This window comes from Pygocentrus nattereri, chromosome 26 (genome assembly GCF_015220715.1).
Source record: "Pygocentrus nattereri isolate fPygNat1 chromosome 26, fPygNat1.pri, whole genome shotgun sequence".
In the NCBI taxonomy this organism is placed as follows: domain Eukaryota; kingdom Metazoa; phylum Chordata; class Actinopteri; order Characiformes; family Serrasalmidae; genus Pygocentrus; species Pygocentrus nattereri.
Genome location: NC_051236.1, coordinates 17,781,717 through 17,808,422, shown reverse-complemented (window position 1 = coordinate 17,808,422; position 26,706 = coordinate 17,781,717). Strand labels below are relative to the sequence as shown.

Sequence of the window (26,706 nt, the reverse complement as noted above, 5' to 3'; positions counted from 1 at the left end):
GACACCTTTTCAGATGTAGATAGTGGCTAAAGACAATAAAAATTCATTTTTTTGGTTACCAAAGGTGCCATGAGCAAAATTAGACTAAAATGAATTTGATTTAATATTATAAAACGCTGGCTTATCAACTTATGACACAAAAAATACAAAATAAATATCTAACCCCGCAAAGGACTGTTTATTTGTTCAGATATATTAATATAAATAGCCATTTATTTGAACCTCTTAAGATGTTCACCTTTTACTTACTCTCATAACCACAGAATTTATGTATTAAGCCCTATTCAAATAAGTGAAATTACAGCAACTCTCAGTTAAAACTGATCCACAAAAATGAGCCTTTTACAATTCAATTCTGTTATTTATTTAACTGCTAATCATTTGATAACCTCTATTACAGACACCGTTTCTAATTAAGAAGTTTAGAGACTTTAAGGTTAACCCATTTCTGACACAGGTGTACATACACGCTGGGTTGGTGTAGCCCTAGATCACCATGCCCAATGCCAAGCATTGGCTAGAGGGATGCAAAACCCCCCAGTACAGGGTTGTGGAGCAGTGGGAATGTGCTCTCTGGAGTTGTGAAGCTCCATCCAGTTCCTTAGGGATGAGTAAGAGTGATGTTTGTAATCAAGAACTAATCGCCCAGCATCAGTACCTGAGTTCACTAATGCTTGTGTGGCTGAATGCAATCAAATACTTATAGCAATCAACCAAAGTGTAGCTAAAACCTTCTCAGAACAGTAAAGGCTGTTACGGCAAAAAAGGAGGGACAAACTTTCTATTGATGCTCCTGGTTTCAGAGGACACGCTGGATGAGCAGGTGTTATTAGGCCTGTTGTTATCACTATTATTATTTATTAATTAGACAAATTCCAGGGGCGGCACGGTGGCGTGGTGGGTAGCGCTGTTGCCTCACAGCAAGGAGGGCCTGGGTTTGATTCCCCGGCCGGGCGACCAGGGTCCTCTCTGTGTGGAGTTTGCATGTTCTCCCCGTGTCTGCGTGGGTTTCCTCCGGGTTCTCCGGTTTCCTCCCAAAGACATGCAGTCAGGCCAATTTGACATGCTAAACTGCCCCTAGGGGTGAGTGTCTGTCTGACCTGCGATGGACTGGCGACCTGTCCATGGTGAATCCTGCTTCAGCCCGAAGACCTGCTGGATAGGCTCAGCCTATCCCCCCACCCCCGCGACCCTGACGGAGAAGCGGCTCTAGAAAATGGATGGATAGACAAATTCCACAATTTTAAATGACCCTTGGATGCCCTAGATTGCCTTTCGCCTCTCTTGCCCCACACAGTCAGTAATATGAGGACCCCGCACCACTATAACCGCAGTGTGAAACGAGCTGCCCCGCAGCGCGCGCGCACCGGCTCTTCACGTGTCAGACGCAGTTCAGAGCGGACTGTGATTGGCTGCAGGTGCTCGGTGTCGGACACCGCAGCCCGCCCTCCTGCTCTCATAAACCCGGAGCCCAGCTCCAAACACACGCACACACAAACACACACACACACACACACACAGTGCCACTCTCTTTCTTACACATACAGCTCACTGGACACGGAGACGGGCGCGCGGGTACAGGTGCGCTTTCATTTCTGATAGTTAGTAACTTTATCATCATACACGCGCACAGTGAGGTTTACGCAATGGCAGCGAACATGTGGACGGACTGCTGTTTGTTTACCGAAAGGAGAGGGCGGTCTCTCTCTCTCTCTCTCTCTCTCTCTCTCTCTCTCTCTCTCACCGCGCGCGTGTGCGTCTCTAAACAGCACGAGGAGAAGCACAAGGCACGCGCCCAGCACGCGAGCACCAGGCATATTCTCCGAGAAACAGCCTAACAGTGTCCTCTTCTCTGGTTTTCTTCCAGGACCTCCTCCAGCTGTTCAAGGCGTGCGCTTTGGCGTTGTAAACGGATGTTCCCGGAGTGACCCGACAGGCTTCCTCGCGTGCGTTCTCCTGCGTAACAGCGTTGAGGCTGCGGATGGAGCCCAGCTGGATAATGCATGCGCATCCTCCTCATCCTCGTCCTCAGGGCGCGCTGGGCTGCCCGGACCCATCCGAGCGCCACGCCATCGCGGTACATCACGGCCCCGCGTACCCGGATCAGCACGGATCCCTACTGCCCGCAGAGGAGCGGGACATGTTCCTCAGTCCCGCAGAGCCTCAGGGGAACCCGTACTTCCACGCGCACGCGCCGCAGACACACTGTCGAGCGCGCGCGGGCTACAACTCCGCTCAAGGTAGGCAGCTGCGCGTGGAGGTGAAATCCATAAATAACTGTAAAAACACTGTAATATTGAAAAATAATAGTACTTTTAATATTTTTGTAATACTTGTAATATTTTAAAATAATCATTACAACTTCAGTGAACTCAGTGAAAGTTGAGGTAACCTTGCTTCAACCCTTTTACAGTGTGAGGATCTTAAATCGCAAACATTGCCCTCTTCCCCCCTGACAGTGAATATTCATTAAGCTCTCCATATAAAATTAATTGGCGGTTGGAGCCGTTTATTATTATTATTATTATTATTATTATTATTATTATTATTATTATTATTATTATTGCACGTATAATTTAACTCATTCAACGTTTCTGTGTTTCTAATCATTTTAATGTTGCACTCCCGGCTCGTATAAATGTCAATCTTTCTAAATATAAAACATTACCTTTGTTTTTGTTTTTCCAGCTCGACTGTCCGGTGGTTCCCTGTACAGACCCCCAGTCCTTCACTCTCCACCTTTCCCCTGGATGGACACCTCGAGAGCGGTTCCTCCTGCGCACCAGCACGCGCCTTCCTGGACTCCCGTTTCTTTCTCTAAATCGTGTCCGGTGTTTCCAGCCTCCTGTCCGCAGCCCTGCCGCATGCCCCCCTCACCGGCCACCGACACGACTCCAACACCTCTGCTGAACGGCCTGGAGACTGAGAGTTGCGGCACGAGTGAGCGCGCGTGCACCTATTACAGCGTGGCGGGAGCTCGAGAGAGCGTGGAGAGACCTCCGGGAACAGCTAAGAGCAAACACAGAGCGAGCCCTGGTGCGTATAAAGAGAAGCACTGACACAGCCGTTCACCACGAACTAGATACACTCATTCACTCACCCACTCACCCACTCACTCACTCAGGGCCTTAAGGACGGCCTGCAGATTCTGAGTATTTAAACTGATTTTCACCTCTGATCAGACATTTTTATGAGTAAATCTACGTTTTACTCAGTGTCGTTTCAGTCATTTACGTTCAGCTCCTAATTTCCTTTTTGAGGACTTTTCAGCGGCTCATTCCTCTCACGTTTAAATTCAGCATTTTATTTTAGACCAAATGGATCCCAAAAAGAGAAGAAGCGCCAAACACACTACAGACCCTGTGCAGAAGAAGTTCAACTGCAGTTCACTAAGTTACTCAGAATCACAATCAGAGTCTTTACTCGCCAAGTAGGTGTACACTCTTTAAAACACTCTTTAAAAAAGGCCAAGAAACTACTTAAGTGCTGAGTGTTGCAATAAACAAATTTTATAAATATGTTTCAATTCCCATTTTAGATTTACATTTGCTGCTCAATCCTCTGAGCTGTACATACTATGTACCTCAGTGCTCCAGTATTTGATTGTATCTGTGCTGATCTCCATCCTTTTACTTGCAGCTGGTTTGTCTATTCTGTGTTAGTATCTTTTTCTGCATCTATTTTATTGAAGTTTATTTTTTATGTTGACAACTACACCTAAAGGAATTCCTTCAGGCTAATGATGGTTAATAAAGACGTCTTTGCATGGTTAAAAGGTTCTTTGCATCTTGCAATGGTTCTTCAGATTGATAAAGAATGTGTTGTGTATAGAAACCTTTTGCACCAAAAATGGATTCCTCTGTTGTTACAATGTCAAGCTTCATGGGAAGAACCCCTTTTGGTGCTAAATAGAACCCTTTTCTTTACCAAAGAACGATTGAAGAACCATCATTAGCCTGAAGGAATTCCTTTAGGTGTAGTTGTCAACATAAAAAAACATAAACTTCAATAAAATACATGCAGAAAAAGATACTAACACAGAATAGACAAACCAGCTGCAAGTAAAAGGGTGGAGATCAGCACAGATACATATGTGTTTATTGCAACACTCAGCACTCAAGTAGTTTCTTGGCCTCAAGTAGTTTTTGGTAGCCACATTTAGTCTACTTCCGCTTCAGTCATTCGCCACAGTTCATTTAAGTAACAAACACTTTAAAGCAATAATACTGTTTTTAGGTTACTCCGCTCTACAGCATTGCAAAGCATTCAGACCTGTCCACCACCGTACAGCCTAATCTGCGTTTTTGTCCTTGTTCATTTACTGCTAGACTTTCAACTCATTCAACATTTCTTTACTGTTTTTAAGCCTGGAAGCGAAAATGCAAAGAGTTCCGTCTCAGGAAATACTGCAAGAAAACTTCCTGAAATTCTCTGGACAAAGCAGAAAATGTAAAAAGTCACGTCTAGCAATCCATCGACTACGTGGACCACTCATGTTTGTTGGATCTTCTATAGAGTAGTTTGGGAACAGAGGCCGTCACCGTAGCTGTTTTCCCACCTGTTTTTAGCCATCTGAAGTAGGATTGGATGGTAGTTCACCCTCGCGAGCAGTCCTCCATACAGTAAGCCAATCCTAGCGCAGGAGGCGGGGCTTCCGGAACACGGGTGGGAAAATCATTATTAACCTGAATAGCGTCGGTATAATCTCCACAGCGGCCTGGACGTGCTTGACTGAGGTGATGATTTAGGCTGCTTTGAGGCGTGAGACGTGTTTTGTGACGGAAACTCATGTTATGCTCCCTGCAGATTTAAATAAAGTGTTTCATCAGTTTATCGCAATCAAACCTTCTACATTAAATGCTCGCTTTATGGGGCGCAAGAGGTGATTCAGCTTCACTGAGTTCAGTGAAGACTTAAAGTACATCTTCTCCTATGCTAGTCTTTTACTGATTTACAAACTTATCACATCTCACCTGTGTGTGTGTGTGTGTGAGGAGGCCGTGAGTGTGTAAACTGCGGGGCGACCTCCACTCCTCTGTGGCGGCGGGACGGTACAGGTCATTACTTGTGTAATGCTTGTGGACTCTACCACAAGATGAACGGCCAGAACAGGCCACTCATCAGACCCAAACGCCGGCTGGTAAGTCCCACACAGTGAATATGTATGAGTAGAAATATTCCATCAGTAAATTTTCAGTTTCTTTTAAAGTTTGTACTTCCACCTTTGTTAATGTAACTGTAGAAATTACGTTTTGAAAAGTGTCATTTGAACCATTTGTCAGAGTTTTAAAAAGGGGCTGATGAAGGGTGAAAACTGTACGTCTTCATTGTGAAGTGGTGCTGTACACCAACATTGTGGTTTCTGAATGAACATTTACTTGAATTACAGGCACAGATAGAAAAGCAGGTTAAAGAGATTGAGGGCAACACAGAAGGAGGAGGAAATAGGAAGAGAGAGACAAATAGAGAGAGAGAAGATCACTAACCATGGACCATTGAGTTTCCATGGCCATGTCAACAGGCTTAAATAGCAAGCAATGAATTAGAATTAATTAGACACAATAAGTGTGAACCTGATCAGATATCAGACACTAGTAGCTTCCCTGAGAGGCTGATCAAACTGACATCCTGGTATTATAGGCCACCTTTGAATAAGATTCTCCACTAAAACAGACTTAGTGCTGATCCGTGATGATAAGCAAACCAACTATTAATAAACCATTTTTCACTGTTCGCAGTTAATAACGTCTAAACAAATGAGTCCATTTATATCTCCCATATTTTAATCTTTGCATGTTTTACATTTGAATGTTCTATAGCATTATGTTTTATTAATAACCTAAAATGCATTTTACATAATCAAGCCTTATGCATTTTGACCTGTAATTACTGTGTTAAAGTAGGTGAAAGTTGGTAATGACAACCAAAGATAATTAGTCAACATCATCATTAAATTAATGTTTTGGCAAAAAAAAAAAAAACAAATTTACACTATTTCCCCTTCCCCTTACCCCTAACACAGAAAAAGGATGGCTACTGCTACATTTAGCTGCATTATATATATATGACATACTTCCCCATTTTTATGTATACCAGAATGTCATACAGTGTCAGAAAACATAAAGAAGTCTGTATGATCATTTGACAACTCACATTTGAGTTGCTCTATAGGATTAACCTTTACATTGCCATAGAACTTTTAAAGTATGTGACATTTCTTTAAACATTTATAATCATTCAAATATGGCTGTTTAGGGAATCTTAAGAAGCTGTTGTGGTTCTTGTTGTCTTAAAGAGTGTTATAATTGTGCTAGAAAAGAGGACATTAAACACTTTATTGTGTGGACATTTAAGAATGTTAAAGCTGTTCATTTATTACATTTGACACAAAATGACCTTTTAAAATATTAATAATACTCAACTGAAATTACTGAATTATCTGAATGGATTAAAGTACTTTTTACATACATAAAATAACACACACACACACACACACACACACACACACACACACAGAGGTTAAATTGCATCTTAAAAACAGAGTATAGAGATACTTGAAGTTCCTTTCATGCTGTTCATTCTGTTGCTCCTTCTAGGCTTCACTCTGATCCAGTCCCCGTCCCAGATATTCTTTCTTCTCAGGTGTTTTCTGAGACTCTTGGCGTTCAGCCTGCTTTACTGTGCTCTTGCAGCTCGTATATTTGCGGTTCTCCCGCAGATACACACGGGTCGGCCCACTTGTTTCCTGGCCCCGGATGTCTGCTCGGTACCGATAGCGAAGCAGGACTCACGAGAACACGCTTCCTCTCAGAGGTTGTTTTTTTTCTCCACCCGTATTCAGACGCCTCATCTCTCTATGCGTTAGGATTGGCTTGTAGCTCATGGTTAGACCGAGAACTTTTTGCAGGTATGACTATCCAATCCTAGCGCAAGTGGCCGAAACTACCAGCCAATCCCAGTGCGTGGGGGCGGGTCTTGTCGTAATACGGGTGGGGAAAAGTAACGTTGCGGAGAGTCTGAGAGTCTAGCGCTTAGTGCTCTAGTTCTGGAGGGGAACACAAAAGAGAAAAAAAACAACATGCGAGGGAAACATAAGGGCTGGGAGGAAAGGGGAGATGGAGGGGCTCTTGTAGGCTCACGCAGGCCATAATGTAAGTAGGACTGAACAGCAAACTTCAAGGTTCTTTACAAATGGCCTAATTTATTAGCCCGCAGCTCTGCTCTCCGCTGTGTTCAAGTGAAGGGGACATTTCCTTTTATAAAACTATATTTTGGTGTACATATATTTAGCAGAAATTCACACAGAAGCCTCAACAACTAAATATAATATAAAAAAATAAAGTGTTTACTTGACCACATTTTACCTTTATTACAGCTTACATTCTGTTCAGGAATCTGGCTTTTAGTTTTTCAAAGACATCTGCAAGGATACTTTTTTTTCTTGTAAACGCCTCTAAAATTTAGTTTTCAGTCAAGTTGCTTGCACACTCTGATTTTTATAAGCCAAGTAATTCCAAATCAATTCTGTGATGTTTGCCCTGGCATCTCACATGGTTGTTAGGCATCTCTATTTGCTTGAGAATGGACAAAAACAGAGATTGATTTTCTCCCATCTCTCAAAGATGAAAGATTTAAGCACTGTTCATCTGATGGTGGTGGTTTTGGTGGTCTACCAGGTCTTACACAGTTGGTAAAGTCCCATTTTCTCTATTTTTTAATTGGAACTCCAGTTTTGGAAACTTCTGTTTACATTTATTGTCCTCATCCCTCTTCTTTATGCAAGTGAATTATCTTTTATAACCTCCTCAGCCATTTTAGTTGCTCCTGGGAAAGACTGGATATTTCATTTGTGTTGGACTCAGTTAAATATGTTTCTGTTTCCTGTTTTGTTCTGTACTTAATTGCTGTTTTGACTGCAAACAGAATAACAAAATGATCTGACTTTGCACTAAAATGTGTTTTTCAGGAAAAATACTGAACAAATCCTTTCTGTACTTTAGAAACACAGGCATAAATATATAAATCCATAAATATGAATTAACTAGAAATAAAATTAAATATATAAGAAATAGAAACAACATATAAAATCATAAAAACAACAGTATACATAAAATACATCTGAGTTATCTTATTAGTATAAGATCATTAGATTATTAGTAGATTCTTTTTTTCAGAACTATTTCTGGAATCATGTTCAAACACAATTGAAAACTGTTCATTTCATCTTTTGACCCTTCCACTAATTCATTCTGGGCCAAAATATACATGAAATAGGTAACAGCTCATTACAGTTGTCTTCTATAAACTATGTAGAATAGAATTTTCTGTTCTAATGTGTGTTTACAGTCAGCAGCCAGGCGAGCGGGTACTTGCTGTGCAAACTGCCAGACAGCCACTACTACACTGTGGAGACGTAACACCAATGGAGAGCCTGTTTGCAATGCCTGTGGCCTTTACTACAAACTGCACAATGTGAGTGTCATTGAGTGTGTGTGTTACATGTCTGCTCACAATAGTCAGTGACCTGTAATATTCTGATACATTTACCACAAACTAGACTTCTAATTATCAAAGCAACAGCTGAGCTACTCACTCTGCTTTTCATGCTAAATGTGTATATGCATATGTATGACTGTTTGTAATCATTTCTCAGATGAATCGTCCGCTCACTATGAAGAAAGAAGGTATTCAGACTCGAAACAGGAAAATGTCCAGCAAGTCTAAGAGAAGGAGAGGGGAGAGCTCACACCATCTGACCAGTATCATGAGGGACAAACCACTGGCCTTCAACCACATTACGAATATTTCACACCCTTTCACTATGACTCCGGCTATGGAGTTACATCCAGCCTTTAGCCACACCCACCAGACTAGTTTGGTTACTGCCATGGGCTGATCTTTAGAACCCACGTTCCACATTTGTGAGACTTGCCTGCACACAGACACAGACAAGCCCTTAATGAACACACAAGTTTTTAAATGATACATTTTTGTATAGTCATTGGCTCTTGTAAGAGCTTTGTTTTTTAGGTTTTTGTTTTTTGAACATTTTTACATTTTCATTGCCTGATTCAGTAAGTAATAAATGGCACTTTAACATGGAAACTCCAGCAATATAGTTTAGACGATTCAGGTTTTTATTTTACTGTGTATTCACTGGTCATTTATTGTCTTTTGTTGTTCAGTGAATTGGTAATTAACTACCTAATTGCTCCTTAAATACAATAACATTTAATGTACAGTGGTTCTCAATCTGGAACTCAACACCCCCCAAGATGGTCCACATGGTTGCACTGTCTCAGCTTCCAACAAATAGGACTGGAGCATAAAAGTGTACCATTTGAGAGACCCCGCCTCAGTACATCTGCCAGTGCACAGTTGTAAATATATTACCCTTGATTTGGTCTGAATATGGGAGCAGTCGTGGGCTGGAGGCTAGGGTTCTGGCCCTGTGACCAGAAGGTTGCCGGTTCGATCCCCAGGGCCGACAGTCAATGACTGTGGTGTTCTTGAGCAAGACACCTAACCTCCAACTGCTCCCTGGGTGCCGTGGATAGGGCTGCCCACCGCTCCGGGCAAGTGTGCTCACTGCCCCCTAGTGTGTGTGTGTTCACTAGTGTGTATGTGGTGTTTCACTTCATGGATGGGTTAAATGCAGAGGTGGAATTTCCCCAGTTGTGGGATCAAAAAAAGTATCACTTATCACTTACTTATATTGGAGGGGTCAAGTGCAATGGTCCATGAACGAATGCCAAGTTTGAGAGCCAAGATTATAATTCTGTTGAAAACTGAACGTGAGTTGGCAGATGTAATTGTTCAGCATTTTGTATCATCATTTGTATCATTCATATTTCTCAGAATCTTTACTCACGTGGTCAGCTCTGTGATATGTGTGTCAGTGTCTATGATAGAACACTGCTAAAAGTCTTCTGTTCTCTGGTTTTTCCTTATCCTGCCCCATTTCCTACTCCACCCAGATAAGCTTCCTCCATTAATTATGCCCTGTCTTATGCCTTTAGACCTCAAACATATCAGCATAACAGGCATTTTCACTTCAGTTTTACACACTTTTCACCTCCGTCATGTCACTAACCTGTCTGGTCATCTATCTGTTTCCCCTCTCTGTGTCTTTATTAATCTAAAGATGGACTCCACTTCCTGCCTTGTAAGGGAACAATGTAGAAAAAAGCCTGAGACTGTTTTAAACTGTTTATCATTATGATATTATTTAATTATCATTAGTATTACTGTAATTTATTTTCTTCCTCTCTTGTCTTGTATTCAGAGTTGGTATCATGTATGAATAGTGTCAAAATCAAAGCAGTTATCAATGTGTTTTAGTCAGCACCCACAATCATATGCAGTTACATAAATACAATATTCTAAAGATACTTTACTCATGTTTTATCAAGTTTCATCAAGTTAATACTATAGTCACTGCAATGTATGCTTTAATGCAGTAGTTCACAACTCCTGGAGATCCACATCTTTGTTGGTCCTCCATACTTCTGATTGGGCTTAAAGGAAACTCACAATTGTTTTCAATTCTTCAGAAGACTTGTGTATGTTGGTGGTTGTGGACATTAAATAAAACAGCTATAATTGTTTTGTAGACATCAGGACCCGGGTTCCTATCACCACCACCGTAAATAAATCAGAGTCAATAAGTCTCTATAAAAATGAACCATTTTGCATCAAACCACTCTGAATGACATCGTTTTAATTTCAACAACTGAATTATGCAGGCATTTGGAAAAATTGGTGGAATTCCTCTTTAATGATAAATTGTTTGACTTGATAATTAGCTGATAAGTAATAATAAGCCCTTATGAAAAAGTCACACATTATGTGTGGTGTGCAAAAAACATATGCAAACACTTAAAAAAAATTTTTTTTTTTTACACATGATGACAATTTTTTTGCATGCGTACAAAAATGAAGTTGAATGAAGTTCACGTGGCTTTTTTGTAAGGTCGTATGTTTGAACAGATTATCTGGTTCCTGCCACTAATTTTGATTATATTTCACACCATGGCTGTAAAAATGTATTGGTGCACGTGGATCTAAAGGTGGTGATTGGATTTGGAATTTTTCTCAGAATTGACTGAATTGATTTTGGATTCTTCACAGAATCCAACTGAACTGAATACTGGATTTCTATTAAAAACTGACTGCACTGACTTTGGATTACTGGTGAAAACAACTATAATGGATTAAACAAATATTAAAGAAAGTATGTGTTCATGCTTTGAGTATTTTCAACCATAAAAAATGTAAACAAACAGATAAAAAACTCAGTGGACTGTTTTTATTGTCTTTATTCCTCTAGTGGGAACATGATTCTTCCAGTCAGGCTTATTTATAAATAGATTCCAAATCCTACCAAAATAACCAAATCCAAGTATGAGGAATAATTTTCTAAATTATGATGAATAATTTTCTTTTTCATTGTTTAGATTCCATACTGCACACATGAACACACACACAGCATTCGCTCACACAGACACGTGCAGCTGTGAACCGCACACACGCCTCTGAGACAGAGATGTTGTCAGTGGTGAGTGGATTAATGAAATGAATGGAGCAGCAGACTCCAGAGGGATGAGTGAAAACAGAGAGATGAGATAAAGCTGAAAGAAAGTGTGATTCTCTGCTCAGGGGTGGAGGAGAACAGGTACTGAGTGTGTGAATCAGGTGCCAGAGTAGGGTCAGTCTCCTGCCTCTGTGTAAAATCCCCTCTGTATCTCTCTTTCATATACTCAGTCAGAGGTTTAGTGAGAAGGCTTTACCGAAATGTGTGAAGGCTGACGTTCTATACAGACACCACACAGGAACAGGGCTAACAAAATATGTGGCTATTGTGTGCCTTAATTCGTGTTAATGTCTGCTGTTTATATTCAGCTGAGTATTGTATGACATAACAACTTGGAATGTGCCAAAAATATTTACGTATAATGTTTAATATTTTAATTCCTATCAGGATTTTTCCTCCTTGCATTCTAGGCAGATAAAGCCAGTCTAGCTCTCCTATTGGTCAGGACTTCAGGAGCTGAACTGAATGCCTAACAATCAGATTAACCTCTGACTAATTATAGACTCTTTCCACACTTACAACACAGCACAAATTCTCATTGTATGGAAAACATTACAACCATGGTTGTGCTTATTCACACTCATACATTTTTACATTCTTAAGGACCATAAGGACCTAATCATATTGTTTGGAACCAAGGCAGTAATGTACCTCTTTGTTTTTGTCTGAAATTGATGCACTAAATGTTCTAAGCCAAATGTTCCAAGCCTCTGAACCCTGTGCAAGGAACCGGTTTCTAAACTTGTCCCATTTTTCACTGCTTACAAGTTTGCATGTCTGTCTTTGGTAGTTGTAAAATTATTAGCCTCATAATTACATTTTATCATGTCTGCTGCTGAATGTAAATCATACTGAATAATATATCTGTATGATGAAAATAAGATATACACATATATTAAATAGATACAGTGAGTAATTAAGGAACCATGCAATTTGAAGGCAATTTTTTGGCACCTGAACAGGAACTGTGGCCCCATTATGGCTCCACTTCAAAAAAAGTCCTAGAATTGCCAGTGACTTGGCCCACCATCATATATATATATATATATATATATATATATATATATATATATATATATATATATATATATATATATATATATATATACATATACACACATAAAATATGGGACAATAACTGCATGGTGTATCTGTGCATGGTGGCACTGCTCTACTAAATAACCCAATGATAAGTCAGATATAAGCTGTAGCCTGATGAATGAATTTCTCTATGCTCTATGACAGGCCTTTAAAAGAATGAGTCTAAGACTGCAACATATATATATATATTAATGTGTACTACAAGCATCAAAATATGGAACATCTTTTACAAGCATTAAACGTCCATAATTAATGGCCAAAATATGTTCATATGAATCAGCATTCAGCTAGCACTAACATACTACTACAATCCTGTAGGGAAATGAGCATTATCATTACCAATCAAAATGTTTGGTTGGATCAGGTATGTTAGAGCAGGAGAAACACAAAAATGCAGGGCAGCCTTACAACCACCCTAGAATATGACACTAAAGCTACATTTTAAAACATGTATCTCCATTTTTTACTACATTTATTTTTCTACATCATTTTAACACAGCAGCCTTACATTGTGGGAAAATTACACTGTGTGATGAATCATGTGAACCAATAGAAATACTCCAAAATGACTTGTAATGAAATCTCTTAATATTAACTTGCATTAAAGGTTAAGAAAGTTTTTTACAGTTTTGGAGTTATATGTTTTTGTTTTTTTGTTGTTTGTTTTGGGAGGGGCAGTGTTGATACATTTTTTTAAATTTCCAACCCACCATCTGCATTTATTCATCTTACCCATTCATCTTTTCTCATCACACAATCCTCTATATCTCTCTCCCTTTTTTCTTTCATTCTTTCTTTTTTTTAAATGTATTTATTTACCTTAACTCACAGACGTCCCATACGTCTTCAGTTGAGACAAATGAATGAAACGTTTGACATAAGACAGTTCAATAAATTATAGTACAGTATGAAGTAAAGTTTAAATGGATCATTTGAAATCCTTAATTCTTTCACCCCTAAGTCTTTAAAATAGTAACAAGACTTATAATAATAATAAAAATGATTATTATTAGTCCTAACTACTGTAAATTGTTCAGTAACTAATAAGACACTAATATGTGTTGTGTCATTAGGAGAAGACTTTTAGGTTTAAGGAGTTGACATTTGTATTATGGCTGCCATCTCTTCGTTTATTATTTCCTAAAGTTCATTGTTTGCTGCAGAATTTATGAAACAAGTTTGAAAGGAGCATTTGGCAAATATATAGCAGCTGTAAATTAAAGAAAAAGAAATTAACTACATTTTATATGTAATTGCTTTCATACAAATGTTGAAATATTCACAAAAAGATCTAAAAACGTAAAAAATAAACATCACAATAAATGTTGACGTGAAGACAAAAAATGCATTCAGCCTTCATTTACTGCAGTTACAGTCATTAGTATACAGTGTTTGCAAGGTCTGGCCTGACAGGTGTATGTTTACTAACGTCCCAAAGAAAACTGGGGCACACAAACCCTCCCACCTCTGAGTACATTCACCTGCTTTCTTTTCCTTTTCTTTCGCTTTCTCTCTTCTTTCCCTTATCTTCCTGTTCGGCTGGTAAATTAATTCGCAGCTCTGTTTCAAAAACAATCACTCCTTTCAAACAGTGAACGCCAACTGTAAATGCTCAGTTGCCCTCTCCAGGGACAGTTTGTGTGGTGTGAGGAGGTGAATATGCGTGTGTGTTTATGTGTGTGTGTTTATGTGTGTATTCTGTTGCTTGCCTTTGGGGACAGGGTGACAGATACGCCATCTCTCTCTCCACCACCCTCCTTCTCCACTCTTTTGTTGTTCTGGTGGTTTTGTCCAGGGGGAAATTTTAGAGCGAGGTTAGAGGGAGGAAAGTAGGCCGGAGGCAGGAGGGAGGTGACCACGTTTTGTATAATTAGATATATATCAACATACATGTTGAGTACATTATTGTTACAGAGATTCTAGACCATGTAAATTTGACTTTGTCAGTATTTGAAACATTATGATGGGGGTGAGGGAGGGGAAATTTGGCTTAAATCCCACTCAATACATTTCACTAACTCACTGTACTGTCAGAGCAACATATTGTAGTATGCATAGTTCAAATTACATATACTTCATTTCCAAGAGCCAAGGTGGTGCATAGAGGGAAAGGTAGACTGCTAGCCTGACATTGTAAATACAGAACATGCAGCTGATGAAGAAAGAGGAAAGAAAGAAAGTTGGAAAAGGAGCAGGGGAGAGGGCAAGCTCCTGATTTAAGATAAGCTGGCTGACAGACAAATATTTGCAAAATGTGCAGAGGGAGAGCAAAAGAGCAGAAACGAGAGAAACAGAGAGGCATACAAACACACACAGATACACTACAATTGAAAGGTTTGTCATTATTTTTCTAAATAAAAACTTGTACAATGTAGATCGATATAAACTAGATACTAGAAGGCATTTTTGGATTTATGGAATTGTTCAGTTATGGAATTGATTGTGTTTGAAGTTTTTTTCTTGGGACAAACAAGCAAATGGAACTGATTCAACTGTTAACTAAGAAATTAACATGTCATTAAATTATAAGATGTGACATCTATTTATACGAATTCCTTGTCAAGTTCACCACTTTAAAGATACAAGGCATTCAAGATGTTCTTTAATATCTTTATTATTGGTGCAATTCTGCTTTATGGAACTAATATTTCTTAATTTTGTACTTGAAGTTGTAGTATACTAGCATCACATCTGAGTAATTATCACATGTATCTGCAACAAAGCTGTTTTTTTTAATATTGCAAACTGTCACTGAACTCTTTTTAATAGTTATTTCAAAGTATGAAAGTGTAGCATAAAGGAAAGTCTAGCTGAGGCTGAATGACTGAGTGGGCTTGGTGTGATCACTTACTGAGCTACAGTTGATTTTATACTGTGTTACTTAAAGAGAAAATCCTAGAGGCTTGTGGATAAATTAGGATCCTACAACTGCAGTAACTTGAGTGCTGTATTGAGTGACAGGCGGGTCTTTAGAGCAGGACCTGTGGTTACTATACAGAGTGAAACCAACATGTCCCCTATAAGCACACTCTCTATAGCCACTACACTGTCTTAGTCCTGAAACATACACCAAAATCATCCCATCAGAAAAGCACATTCCAGCAGCGTTATTATAAGATTTCAAGAGCAGCATTAAATAACTGAGTATGTGTGTAAAAGTGTTAATGTCTTCTGCTCATGATGAACACAATGATTATGGTGGCAGCATAGAGAGAGAAAGAAAGAGAGAAGGTTCTTATGGGTGTATCTGGTTTCGCACTTTCTACTCTATTACAGTAATGCACTGATGTTATCTGACTAATACAGATCATTATGCACATACACACACGCTGTAAAACACATTACATATGTTAACACTCACAACTTTTTCATCACAGTCTTTCACTTTTTGGCCTACTGTACAAAAAAATATGCATATATTTTCACAGTATACACTCCTTAAAAAGACGGCTATTTAAGAGTTCTTTAGTAAAGACAGTGGTTCTATAGAGAACTGTGAACACTCAAAGAATCATTTGCATGCTTACAAGGTTCTTTGCATGGTGAAATTGATGGAGAAAGTGTTGTATAAGGTTCAACATAGCACCTAAAGGGTTTTTCTAATGTAACAAGCTTGACATCATGACAATGGAAGAACCCTGTCTGGTGCTATACAGAACCCTTTTCAAAAAGCTTTTATACAGAACCATTAACAACACATTTGCTATGAATCTGAGGAATCATTTCACCATGTAAATACCAGCAAGTAAATGGTTCTTTGAGTAAACATCTGTTTTTACTAAACAACCTTTGAAGAAGCTTTTAAGAGTGTAGCTTAACATTCTTTTTAATAAAACACACATTGCCACTGTCATATCAAAACCATATAACTTTTTATCACCTTTTGTAAATGCTAAACATGGGTTGATCGAGAATCATGCAAATTGATTTAGAATAACGTCTCTTTGCACAAATACATATTAAAAAATATCGTTTTGTTTTTCATGTACTGTGCAGACGTGAGAGACCAGCCTTCCTCTGTTTAATTTCTAGCCAAAGTAGCCATTAAAGAAAGTGTTCAAAGCATCTTTCAAAGATGTAGAGGAAATGGGACTTTTAACAACTGTGCAAGTTCTGTCCATCCTTCCACTGTGAGAAGACAAAAAAAGAAAAAAGAATAAAATATGCAAGCAAATCAAACAAAAACATTGCTGGTGTTCTCAGGACAATGGACTGACTACTCTAGAGTCCAGACCTCAACATCACTGATTGTTTTTAAGATTACTTGGAGGAGAGACACAGAAAATGCAAACTTCTAAGACTGAACTTTGGAGCTGTGACAAAATAAAATAATCCCAGCAGATTTAGTTGAAAAAATTTAAGTGGATCTCCAGAAAAGACTGGAAACCTTAATAAAGGTTGGACACACTAAACAGGAAAACATTTGGTATTATATTTAGTTGTTGAGGACTGTTTGCACTTTCCTGCTAAACATATATTTTATGGTTTTCTTATGCTGAAAAATGAATAAATTGTACTTAATAATTGTTTTGACTAGACATTAAATAAATGAAGGCTGGACTCTGACTTTACAACTATTTTAGAGATTTATATATTTTTATTATGAGAGTGGCAAGTTCACCAAATGAAAATAAAATATTTTTTTTATAAACACATATGCTGTACGCAGATGTTTGTAAACACACACCTACATACACAGAATATCTCAGTAAAGGTACAGCTCTTACACTCTGGTAATTGTTTATTTAGAGATGGGTTGTAATTGAATAGCGGTAATCTTATAGATCACTGTTTATCGTTTACAGATAAGAAAGAAAGCCCACTAATGCTGTTAGTCTCATTACTAACGGGTACAGCAGGCTTTTAGCTCACTGTGTTATTAGATGGATGAGTCTGAGAATGCGTGTGTATGTTACACTCTGACCCCACTGTTCTGCACAGGGTCTATACCACAGCTGCACCACTGGCAGAAGTACGGAAGCAAGCCAAGTGGTTTTACATGTTTCTAAAATATTTTAGAATTAACTCAATTTGCCAACACAAAAAAGTGTGCTCAGATTTTGCTTAACCAAAGATGTTCTTACAAAATATTTCATTGGTTTAAAGAGCTGGATTCTTATACTAACATATTATATAGAAAGATTCTTCACACTAATTCTTTTTAACTTCATAACTGCAACACTGGTCAGTTTTTAATTACTAGTTGAATGTGAGAATCAGTTGGATATGACTTTGCAATAAATCTATGCAGGAGAAAACAAAATTTAGCCAGAGGCAGCAATCTGTGGGGCCCAAGCACCACAACTAAAACCACTAAATACAATTTTACAAATATGTTCTGCTGTGATTTAAGTCAGGAGCCTTCTGATTTACACAAATTAGTGAAAGCCAATAGTAGTGGGGTTCATTCCCTTGCCTGGGCAAGTACAATGTGCTTTACCAGTAAGATTCCTTGGGAAAGACTCCTAATGCTACATTTATCACATTATTAAATAAAGTTTTGGATAAAATGTCCAAGTACCATTTCACAACTAGCTTGGAAAATGTAGTCATTCACATTTGAGACCAGTCAGTCTTGAATGAATCTAACAGAACTCTTATGTCCACCAGGTCGATAACACACACACACACACACATATATATATATAGATATATATATATATTTTTTTTTTTTTTTTTTTTTTTTTTTTTTACAGACTGCCACCTGTATCCTCTGCACAGAGTGTATGTGCAGAACTCTAACTGACCTGGAAAGAAAACAGAGAAGAAAGAAATAACAAAGGGTCAAAAGACTGCATGAATATAAAGACTAGAATAAAGGAAATATAAAGATTAGTGTGCATAAACAAAGACGTGACACAGAGCGAACATTACAGAAAGGAATAAGAATAGAGAGAATAGACTGGAACAAAGACCTGCGGCAGGTGAATGAGTGGGATACATGACTGTGGTTTTGTGAAGGAGAAACTTTATGCAATGTGTTTATTACACATTAACTCTGCCAACAGAACCTGAGCATAAAGCAGTGAAATATTAGAACATGTGTGTGTACAGTGAGACCTATATATGTATTAGTGTCAAACTTCATGTGGTGCACAAACCCAAGACACTTTCTATTGGTACTGTGATAATAAGAAGAATGATTACTGTGCTTCCAGAGATCTGTCTGTAATTGCTGTTATTTTTCAATGAAGTAAAGGCGCCTGCAAGGATTGTCTTACCATAAAACAGCACTTTGGTCACTGTCATGGTGATACATATATGGAGCAGTCTACCAATTTAGTTTAAACTGTAGTCAGACAGAAGAAAAGCAATTAAAAAACAAAAAAGTATTCAAACTTTAGATATTTACAAGGATTATGTTATGATCTATTTACACCCAAAGCATTACAGAATCATCATTTATTGGGTTTTTTTTTCTATTGGGAAGTGGCTGTCCTAATCTCTAACCCCTACATTTTAATTTATGAAAATAATGCACAATACTTTTTTCAATGTTGTTTTTTTACAAGATCTTGTGAGTAAAGTTGAAAGATTAAAATTTTATCATTAGTTTAATTTTTGAATAAAAACATATAGTGTTGGTTACTTTCATGTTACAGTTTTAGCTCATAATAAGTCTTATTTTAGCCACACCTATGCATTTCAGAGCAGGAAGTGAGACTGCATGAGCAGTTTGTTTTGATGTAAATGCGTCCAAAAGTTTGATAAACAGTGTGTAACATTAAGAAATTTCACTACAGAAACACATATTTTCTGCAATTAAGTAAACCTTTTCATGTTTTAATAGCATTATGATTTTGTCTCTAAAGCTAGCTAGCATTTTCGAGTTATGCTCCAAATTATCCAATATTATCACTACTGAAACAGTTACTACCACATTTGGTTTTGGTAGTATTATTATTCTATATAGAGAGACAAAATGTTATTTTCAATCATTTATTTTAATAAATTATGCATCATTAAAGTATAGGGTCATTCAAAGCAAAAGGGTTTTAAAGTCCAAGTTAGTTAAATGTCTGAAATGTGTTTTCAACTGACCGTGAACCATTTCAGTACAATAATCCACATACCATACATATCCATATATACATGCATACAAATAGTGGCTCTCCAAATAACCTTGTATCTTTAATTTTGTTTTTTACTTTTGTACAGGATGTGAAACACCAGCTAACCTTTATACTGTGTGAAAATTGTATGATTAATCTAACAAAAATGGTTTATGGTTTAAACTGAGAATGTTTTATCCTTTTCCTGTAACATTACCACTTGGAGAGTTTTGTTGCAACAGAGACAATATACATATGTATGATGTATGTGTGATATAAAAAGCCAATTTTAACCAAATTTTCCCCTAAACTCTTGTTAAAACTACTAAATCTTTTTCCCCATACTGTAAACATTTGCTGCAAGTTATCAGCAGCATAGATGCAAGTAAAACATTGAAAATATATATTATTGGACTGTAAAAGATTTTGCTGTAATTTTACAGCCTAACATTGCAAACACACAGTATGCTTCTGTATATATGTATATTATATTTTATATAATAATGTATATTATATATACTTGTTTTGCAGGAGTGCAGAAACTGTAAACTATAGTAACTAGACATTTAATTGAAAATTGAATACCAGTTTGTGTGTGTGAAACTCAATTGTGGAACAACCACTGGGTAAATCAGGGCCTGAGATGCCATGTATAGTGCACACAGTGCAATGAAGTGGTTTAGAAAGAGTCTTTATTTAATGACTGGAGCAGAGATGTCCAAAATTGGCAAACTGATCAATAGATTGATCCATTGACTTTGTTGTGTAATTTAGCTACTGATTGATTAATTGAAAGTGGCAAGTTGTCAGTCTGAAAAGAGCAAATGGATGACTTCTGTCCAACACACAATGGTTCCGTATGTGAGAAGGGTGCTTTGATAATTAACACCTTAAATGTCTTATGGCTTCTGTAAAATTTCCATGTGTCACATTTCCATACTATAACCCAGATTAAAAGAGGCCAGATCTTTCTACACATTGTCCTATACTGGTCACATATGAAAAGCAAATGATTTACATTTATGTATGTGCACCACAAATACAATTCACAATTTGTTTACTACAGTACAGTACAGCATACAGTACTGCGCAACTGTCAGAGACTATAATTTACATAGTGCGCAGTAAAGACAGCTATTTAGTACAGGTAATACATTTACCAGCATCAGAAAAAATTCGAAAAAAAAGTCGAAACATGCTTAACAAAAAATTTACAGAAGTCTCAACAACTAAATATGATATCAATATTTTTTAGTATGGCTTGTGTCCACTCTTTGCCTAAACTACAGCTTCCATTACTTTGGGAGATTTACTTTTAGTTTCCTCACACTGTTAAAGTTCAGGTTTAGAAGTTGGTTTTATTTTCAGTTTCTCTGCTTCAAGCAACCCCAAACTCATTAGATGATGTTTCCACAGTAACACAGTCCATTGTTTTGTTCAGTTTCATTTGTTCAGTAGAGTTCTTGACAGCTGCACATCCTTTCAGACCCATAGTGCTGAGTTGTCTTCTTATAGTGGTAGGATGGACAGAAAAAAGATTATTTTTCAGACCTGAAGTGAGAGTGGAGCTTGATTTTTTTTTTTTGGATCTCTCAGAGATGAAAGCTTTGAGTGTTGCCTGTCTGATGGTGACAGTTATGGTGGTCTACTTGGTATTACATGGTTGTTTGGAGTCCCATTTTCTCTATATCTCTTAATAATGTTTTTAACTCAAGCTTTGGAAAGACCTGTTATTTGTTTTCCGTCAACAATCCTTATGGAATCTGATGATCTTTTATCTTATCTCCTGAAACATGATTAACTTGGACTTAATGGCTGTTTTTGTTGTACATTAAATAAATGAAGGGTGGTCTCTGACTTGCACAGTACTGTACATGTTCTCCATATGTATATGTTCAAATTATACTGTACATTTAACTACAAGCCCAATGAATCTGTGATGTATAGTAAGTTTTAAAGTCTGTAATGCTGTGGCAAAATTTCATAACTTATGTGACTGAAATACGTAGACCTGATCTGCAACGGCTGCAACTGGGTTCTGAGTTCTGTGTCTAAAATACTAAATAGACACCAGAAGAGAGAAAACCATCACACACACACACACACACACACACACACACACACACACACACACACACACACACACACACACACACTTACCTTACCATATCCTTAAGACTTCATTTACATTGTGGGGACCTGTTTGTGGCCCCCACTAGAAAGAAAGGTCCCCACAACATGATGAACAGGTTTTGATTTCCACAGTGTGGTCCGCACACACACACACGCACAGACAGCGAAAGACAAAATCAACAGATCAGCATAAATCTCAGCAAAGGATAGATCTTACTCCTCCGTATATGAAACTAATCTCCTCAGACGCTTCCCTTTGAACTGAGATTATACCTTTCCTCCAACCGCTAATGGTGTGTGTGTGAATCAGCTGCTTTTCAGATAACCAGACAATGCAGCTCCTTCCTCCTGTAACCACAGTTCCTAGATGCACAGCAAAATGATAAAACGATAAAATGTAAACATCTTTGGCTTGATCTGGCTGTGCATGTACAAAAACTACAAAACAGATGAATGTTTCATTTTTGAGAGTCTTCCCTTCCAGAGTTTCCGATTCAGTTTGTCTTAGTCATCAGCTGTTTTTAGAGAAAGACAGACTCTCAAGTCTGGAGTGCTGCCCGGGCCTGTGAGTGTGAGACCACTGAAAGGAAAAGGTATCTGTGGTGAGAAGTAACAAAAATGAGACAAAGGATTTTTTTTCAGTGTTGGAAACAGACATCGGCCTTTGTGTCACCATTTCATTTCGTTGTGAACTGCTCAGCTATGGGCAGAGGTTGGTAATAACTAGTTTTGGTTTGAGTGAAATGATAATTTGCTTTTTCAGTGTAACTTGTGCAGGTAGCTTTACTGCAGATTCATTATGTCCACTGGAGAGTCAATCAGGACTAGACATTAAAAAGAATTTCAAGACTGAGATGTCATCTCACTCAGACTGCTGAGACACTGCGCCTCACCTCTGTGAGCCCTCTATTCTCACCAACATCATACTATATCAGAGACAGAGAGAGCGCAAGAGCGAGAGAGAGAGAATAGCATATGCAGCCATATATACATGCTGATCACAGAGCAACTACATTTTATCAGATCAAACAATAATTGCATCTACCTCTCTCTTATACACACACACCCCTCATGAAGGTGATGGTGCTGACGTTGGTGACAACTCATGTACAGAATAGGGCCCTCCTCAACTCAAGTCTAGTTTACAGGCCAGGCAGGGGTCAGGGGTAAGGAAGCAGCCAATCAGCAGCCTTGATCTCATGGGACATGTTCTGTTTTCATTCCCTCACTGCACCTTTTCTCTCCTTACCCTCCTCCATCCCTCCACCTTCCTTTCTCTCCACTCCTTTATGAATTTTAAACAGGCACTCTGCAGAGCCTCTTTGATGAAGAACCCCGATTAGAGAGGTTAACAGACTCAAGCTGTCGTATCAAACACACACACACACACACAAACACCATGAAAGAACTCCATCTGAATGGAATCGAATTGAGATCACTATCGAACACACAGAGAAGAGAGCGAGAGCGAAACAGAGAGAGAGAGAGTCCCAGAGAGAAAAAACAGTGAGAAACAGTGAAAGAAAGAGAAAAAGTGAGATAACAAAGCAAAGTGCAAAAGACAGACAATGAGAAAAATGGAGAGAAGCAGATAGAGAGGGACAGAGACAGAGAGAGATCAAAACAGTGGAAGATTTATGGAATTCCTAATCAAAGTGCAACTTGTAACAGTGAGAACATTTGTCCAGGCTGATGGATAGCAGATACAGCAAACTCTTTCAGGCACTCAGAGCTTTAAAACTATGTAAGATTAGTCACAATATAATCATCCAACAAAAGCATTTCTTTAGCAAAAAGGACACACACACACACACACACACACACACACGCACACGCTTGTGATGCCCTGCGGTGTTTAGCTGTCTCTTTTTTCCTAATGTAATTAATGAATCCACTTCATGCATATTAATACAGAACATAAGAAAGCTTTAAGACATGCAGACACCACCTAATATTAGAGAGTAGCCATATCCACACCATTCCTGCTCCTAAACTCCATGATTAAAGGTTGATAAAAATGATAAAGTATGGCTCGGAACGCATTCCTGTTTTTTTATTTTATTTAGTTTATTCCTTTTGAAAAACACTGATGTACTTGCAATACTGTGCAAAAGTCAGAGAACACCTTTCATTTTTTTTTATTTCCGGTCCAAACCATCATTACATACAAGTTCATTTTTCAGGAGATATTTCAGAGGAGATTATATAGAAAATAATCCAGTGGCATAAAGAAATAGAAAGTCAATGGAGAGTAAGTGAAAAAGCCTGTGTTTAAAACAGGAGTTAAAAAAATTATTAAAAGATAAAGAGAAGAGAGACCACCAAAACTGACACCATGAGATAACCAGTACTCAAAGCTTTCATCTTTAGGAGTGAGGGGTGCTGGGAGGAACCTAAGGGGAATATTAGCAAAACAGTTTTAAATTTTGATGATGATGATTATTATTATTATTATTGTCATCAAGTCCTTATATGCATATTAAAATTGATACACCCCTACTGTTAACCGCCTAAATAGCCATGGCCCACAGGCAGGTGCAGACTTTCATTACTCATTTCTATAACCTAAGAATAGCTCAACCAGTTTGCATTGAGGTCCCCATAGTTACTGAAAAATAAGCCTTAGTATGGCAAGCTGCCCTCGTCAAAAACCCAAGATTTTAAGGGGTTAAATATAGTGCTGCTGAAAAGTTGTGAGCTCTTTTTTGTTTTGTGAATTTCTAAATTATTTTGACTTTAAATAGTTAGTGACAGCATCTGTACTGCTTTGTGATTAGTCAGACCTCTGACTTTGGAGCATTATCTGTTCATTTTAGTCAAAGAGTGCTTAAAAAAAGAGAGGAACTGCACCAAACAAGCTGTAGTTCTCTTCCTGACAGATGCTGCATGTACTAAGACGTTCTGCTGCAGTTATCCAAGTTACACATGACAAAGTGTATTGCACTTCTACTGGATCTGTTTATAAGTGTTTCAATAAAATGTTTCTTATTACTTTGGGTGCACCATGATGATATTGGCATCATACTGGTATTATAAAGTTATTTGTTTAAAAAAAGAAATAACTGCATGAGCAGATGCTCAGATTTGACTGATATTTTTGGCAGATATTTGATGCTGGGCTACAACACTAAAATCAAAGTATTTTATTTATTTAAATTTATTTTTAACCCTATAGAAATAAATGTTTTATTTCCATAATGATAATCCAATAGATCAGTTTTTTGTCCCAATTTCTACATTTTATTAATGTTTTTATATTGGTATTAACAGTTATATACATGAAATATATTACACATTTGAATGGGACCACGATTATCATATCGATTAGGGGTGCAGGGAAAATTCGATTCTTAGATGCTTTGCAATGCGGACGTGAACGATTCTAAATCGATTCATAAATGTCAAAAATCGGTTTTCTAAATATTTAATGTGTACCATAATGTTGACGGAACGTAAAAGGCGGAACTTGGAAGTGGGTAAGGACAGTGCCCGGACGGCCTGTGACGGCACATAACAAAAAACATAACTGGATGGATGAGAAATCCAACCGGCTTCCTCTGCATTAAAGCCAGGTTAGATCAGGAGTCACAAACCAGATGTCAAGAAGAGATATTTTGTTCTTTGAACAAAAACCAAACCACCTCAGGAGCCATAATATTTAATGTCCAGTATGTCTCAGTGTGTGCTGATGTCTTAGCATAGGCTAAAAATCTGAACGAAAACGCAGCCTTACTTTACTCTGCTTCAAGCTTTATCTCAGCTATAGCCGCTTTCCTCCCCTTTCCACCAGGAAACTTTTCCTCAGAAGTAGAGCAGCTTATTGCAAAATGTCTCTCAACGTTCGGCTGTTTTACGAGGCTGAAGCCGCTTCTCATTCTTCAGCTCCTTGTTCCCATTCCACCTTAAATTCTGCCTGAGGCACTGAATGTAGCTGCTGAAATTCGAAACAGAAGAGACTTTAATCTTTGCAGCTTTTTAGTGTTTGACAGTCTCTCATTGCAGGTTTAACGTTCCAGGAAACAAACTGTTTTGTTTGTCTGCTTATAAACGCAAATAAATCCACCCGTCTCCAAATGTTCATCTTACATCTCTTTGCCTTTTCGTAGCTACTGGACACGCTATGTGACGTGCAGTCTTCTCAGTCATTGAGAACCAGGCCTTTCGCACTATGTTGCACACTTTGGAGTCGAGATTCTGCGTCCAGTCTCGAAGATATTTTACTGACACAGTGACCCCTGACTCTCAACAACGAGACCAAATCATGATACAAAAAGTTATAAAATCACTGAATTAAACGGGTAGGACTGCTGTAACGTGCTGCGTGGACACCCACTACCACTGGATCTATTTCTACCTAACAGCGCATCTGAAGCGAGCAGTGAATGAGAACAGTCTAGATCACTTCCATTTGATTCGTTAATAAAAGATATTGGATGTAAATTCATTACAGATCATTACAAATACTTAGCTTAAAATTACCAAATCCTCACACAGTAAAAAAATAAAAATCCTGTATAGAAAAAAAGATGCATCAAGATGCATAATCGTTTTATAATCGCATCGCAGCCCTGTGAATCGGATCATTAAGTGCCTAAAGATTCCCACCCCACTTCCCAATATCGGTGCATTCCTACTTAGTATCTTCTAAACCCGTGGCAGGCGATATTTTTTATATTGTAAGGCTAACGCACACACCATTAAAGTACATAATTCGTAATTAAGGCAAATTACATCAAATAAGACAAGCACATGGGAGTGACGGGGGAAAGAAAAAGAAGGTGATTGGAGAGGGAGTGTTGGGGAAAAGTAAATGGAGAGTGACAGATA

The 26,706-nt window shown here is 38.1% G+C and overlaps 1 protein-coding gene across 2 annotated transcripts; it reads left to right on the top strand.

Moving 5' to 3' along the window:
* Positions 1–1,502: 1,502 nt before the first annotated feature.
* gata2b (GATA binding protein 2b) lies at positions 1,503–9,471 on the top strand. 2 transcript variants are annotated; one of them, XM_017719302.2, is made up of 6 exons: positions 1,503–1,581; positions 1,868–2,240; positions 2,689–3,036; positions 4,998–5,140; positions 8,347–8,472; positions 8,654–9,471. In XM_017719302.2, exons 2-6 carry the CDS (start codon positions 1,982–1,984, stop codon positions 8,894–8,896), a joined length of 1,119 nt encoding a protein of 372 aa, XP_017574791.1. In that variant the 5' UTR covers positions 1,503–1,581; positions 1,868–1,981; the 3' UTR covers positions 8,897–9,471. The 2 variants fall into 2 exon arrangements, with proteins under 2 accessions (XP_017574791.1, XP_017574783.1); XM_017719294.2 differs by having other exon boundaries at positions 4,995–5,140.
* The last annotated feature ends 17,235 nt before the right edge of the window (positions 9,472–26,706 follow it).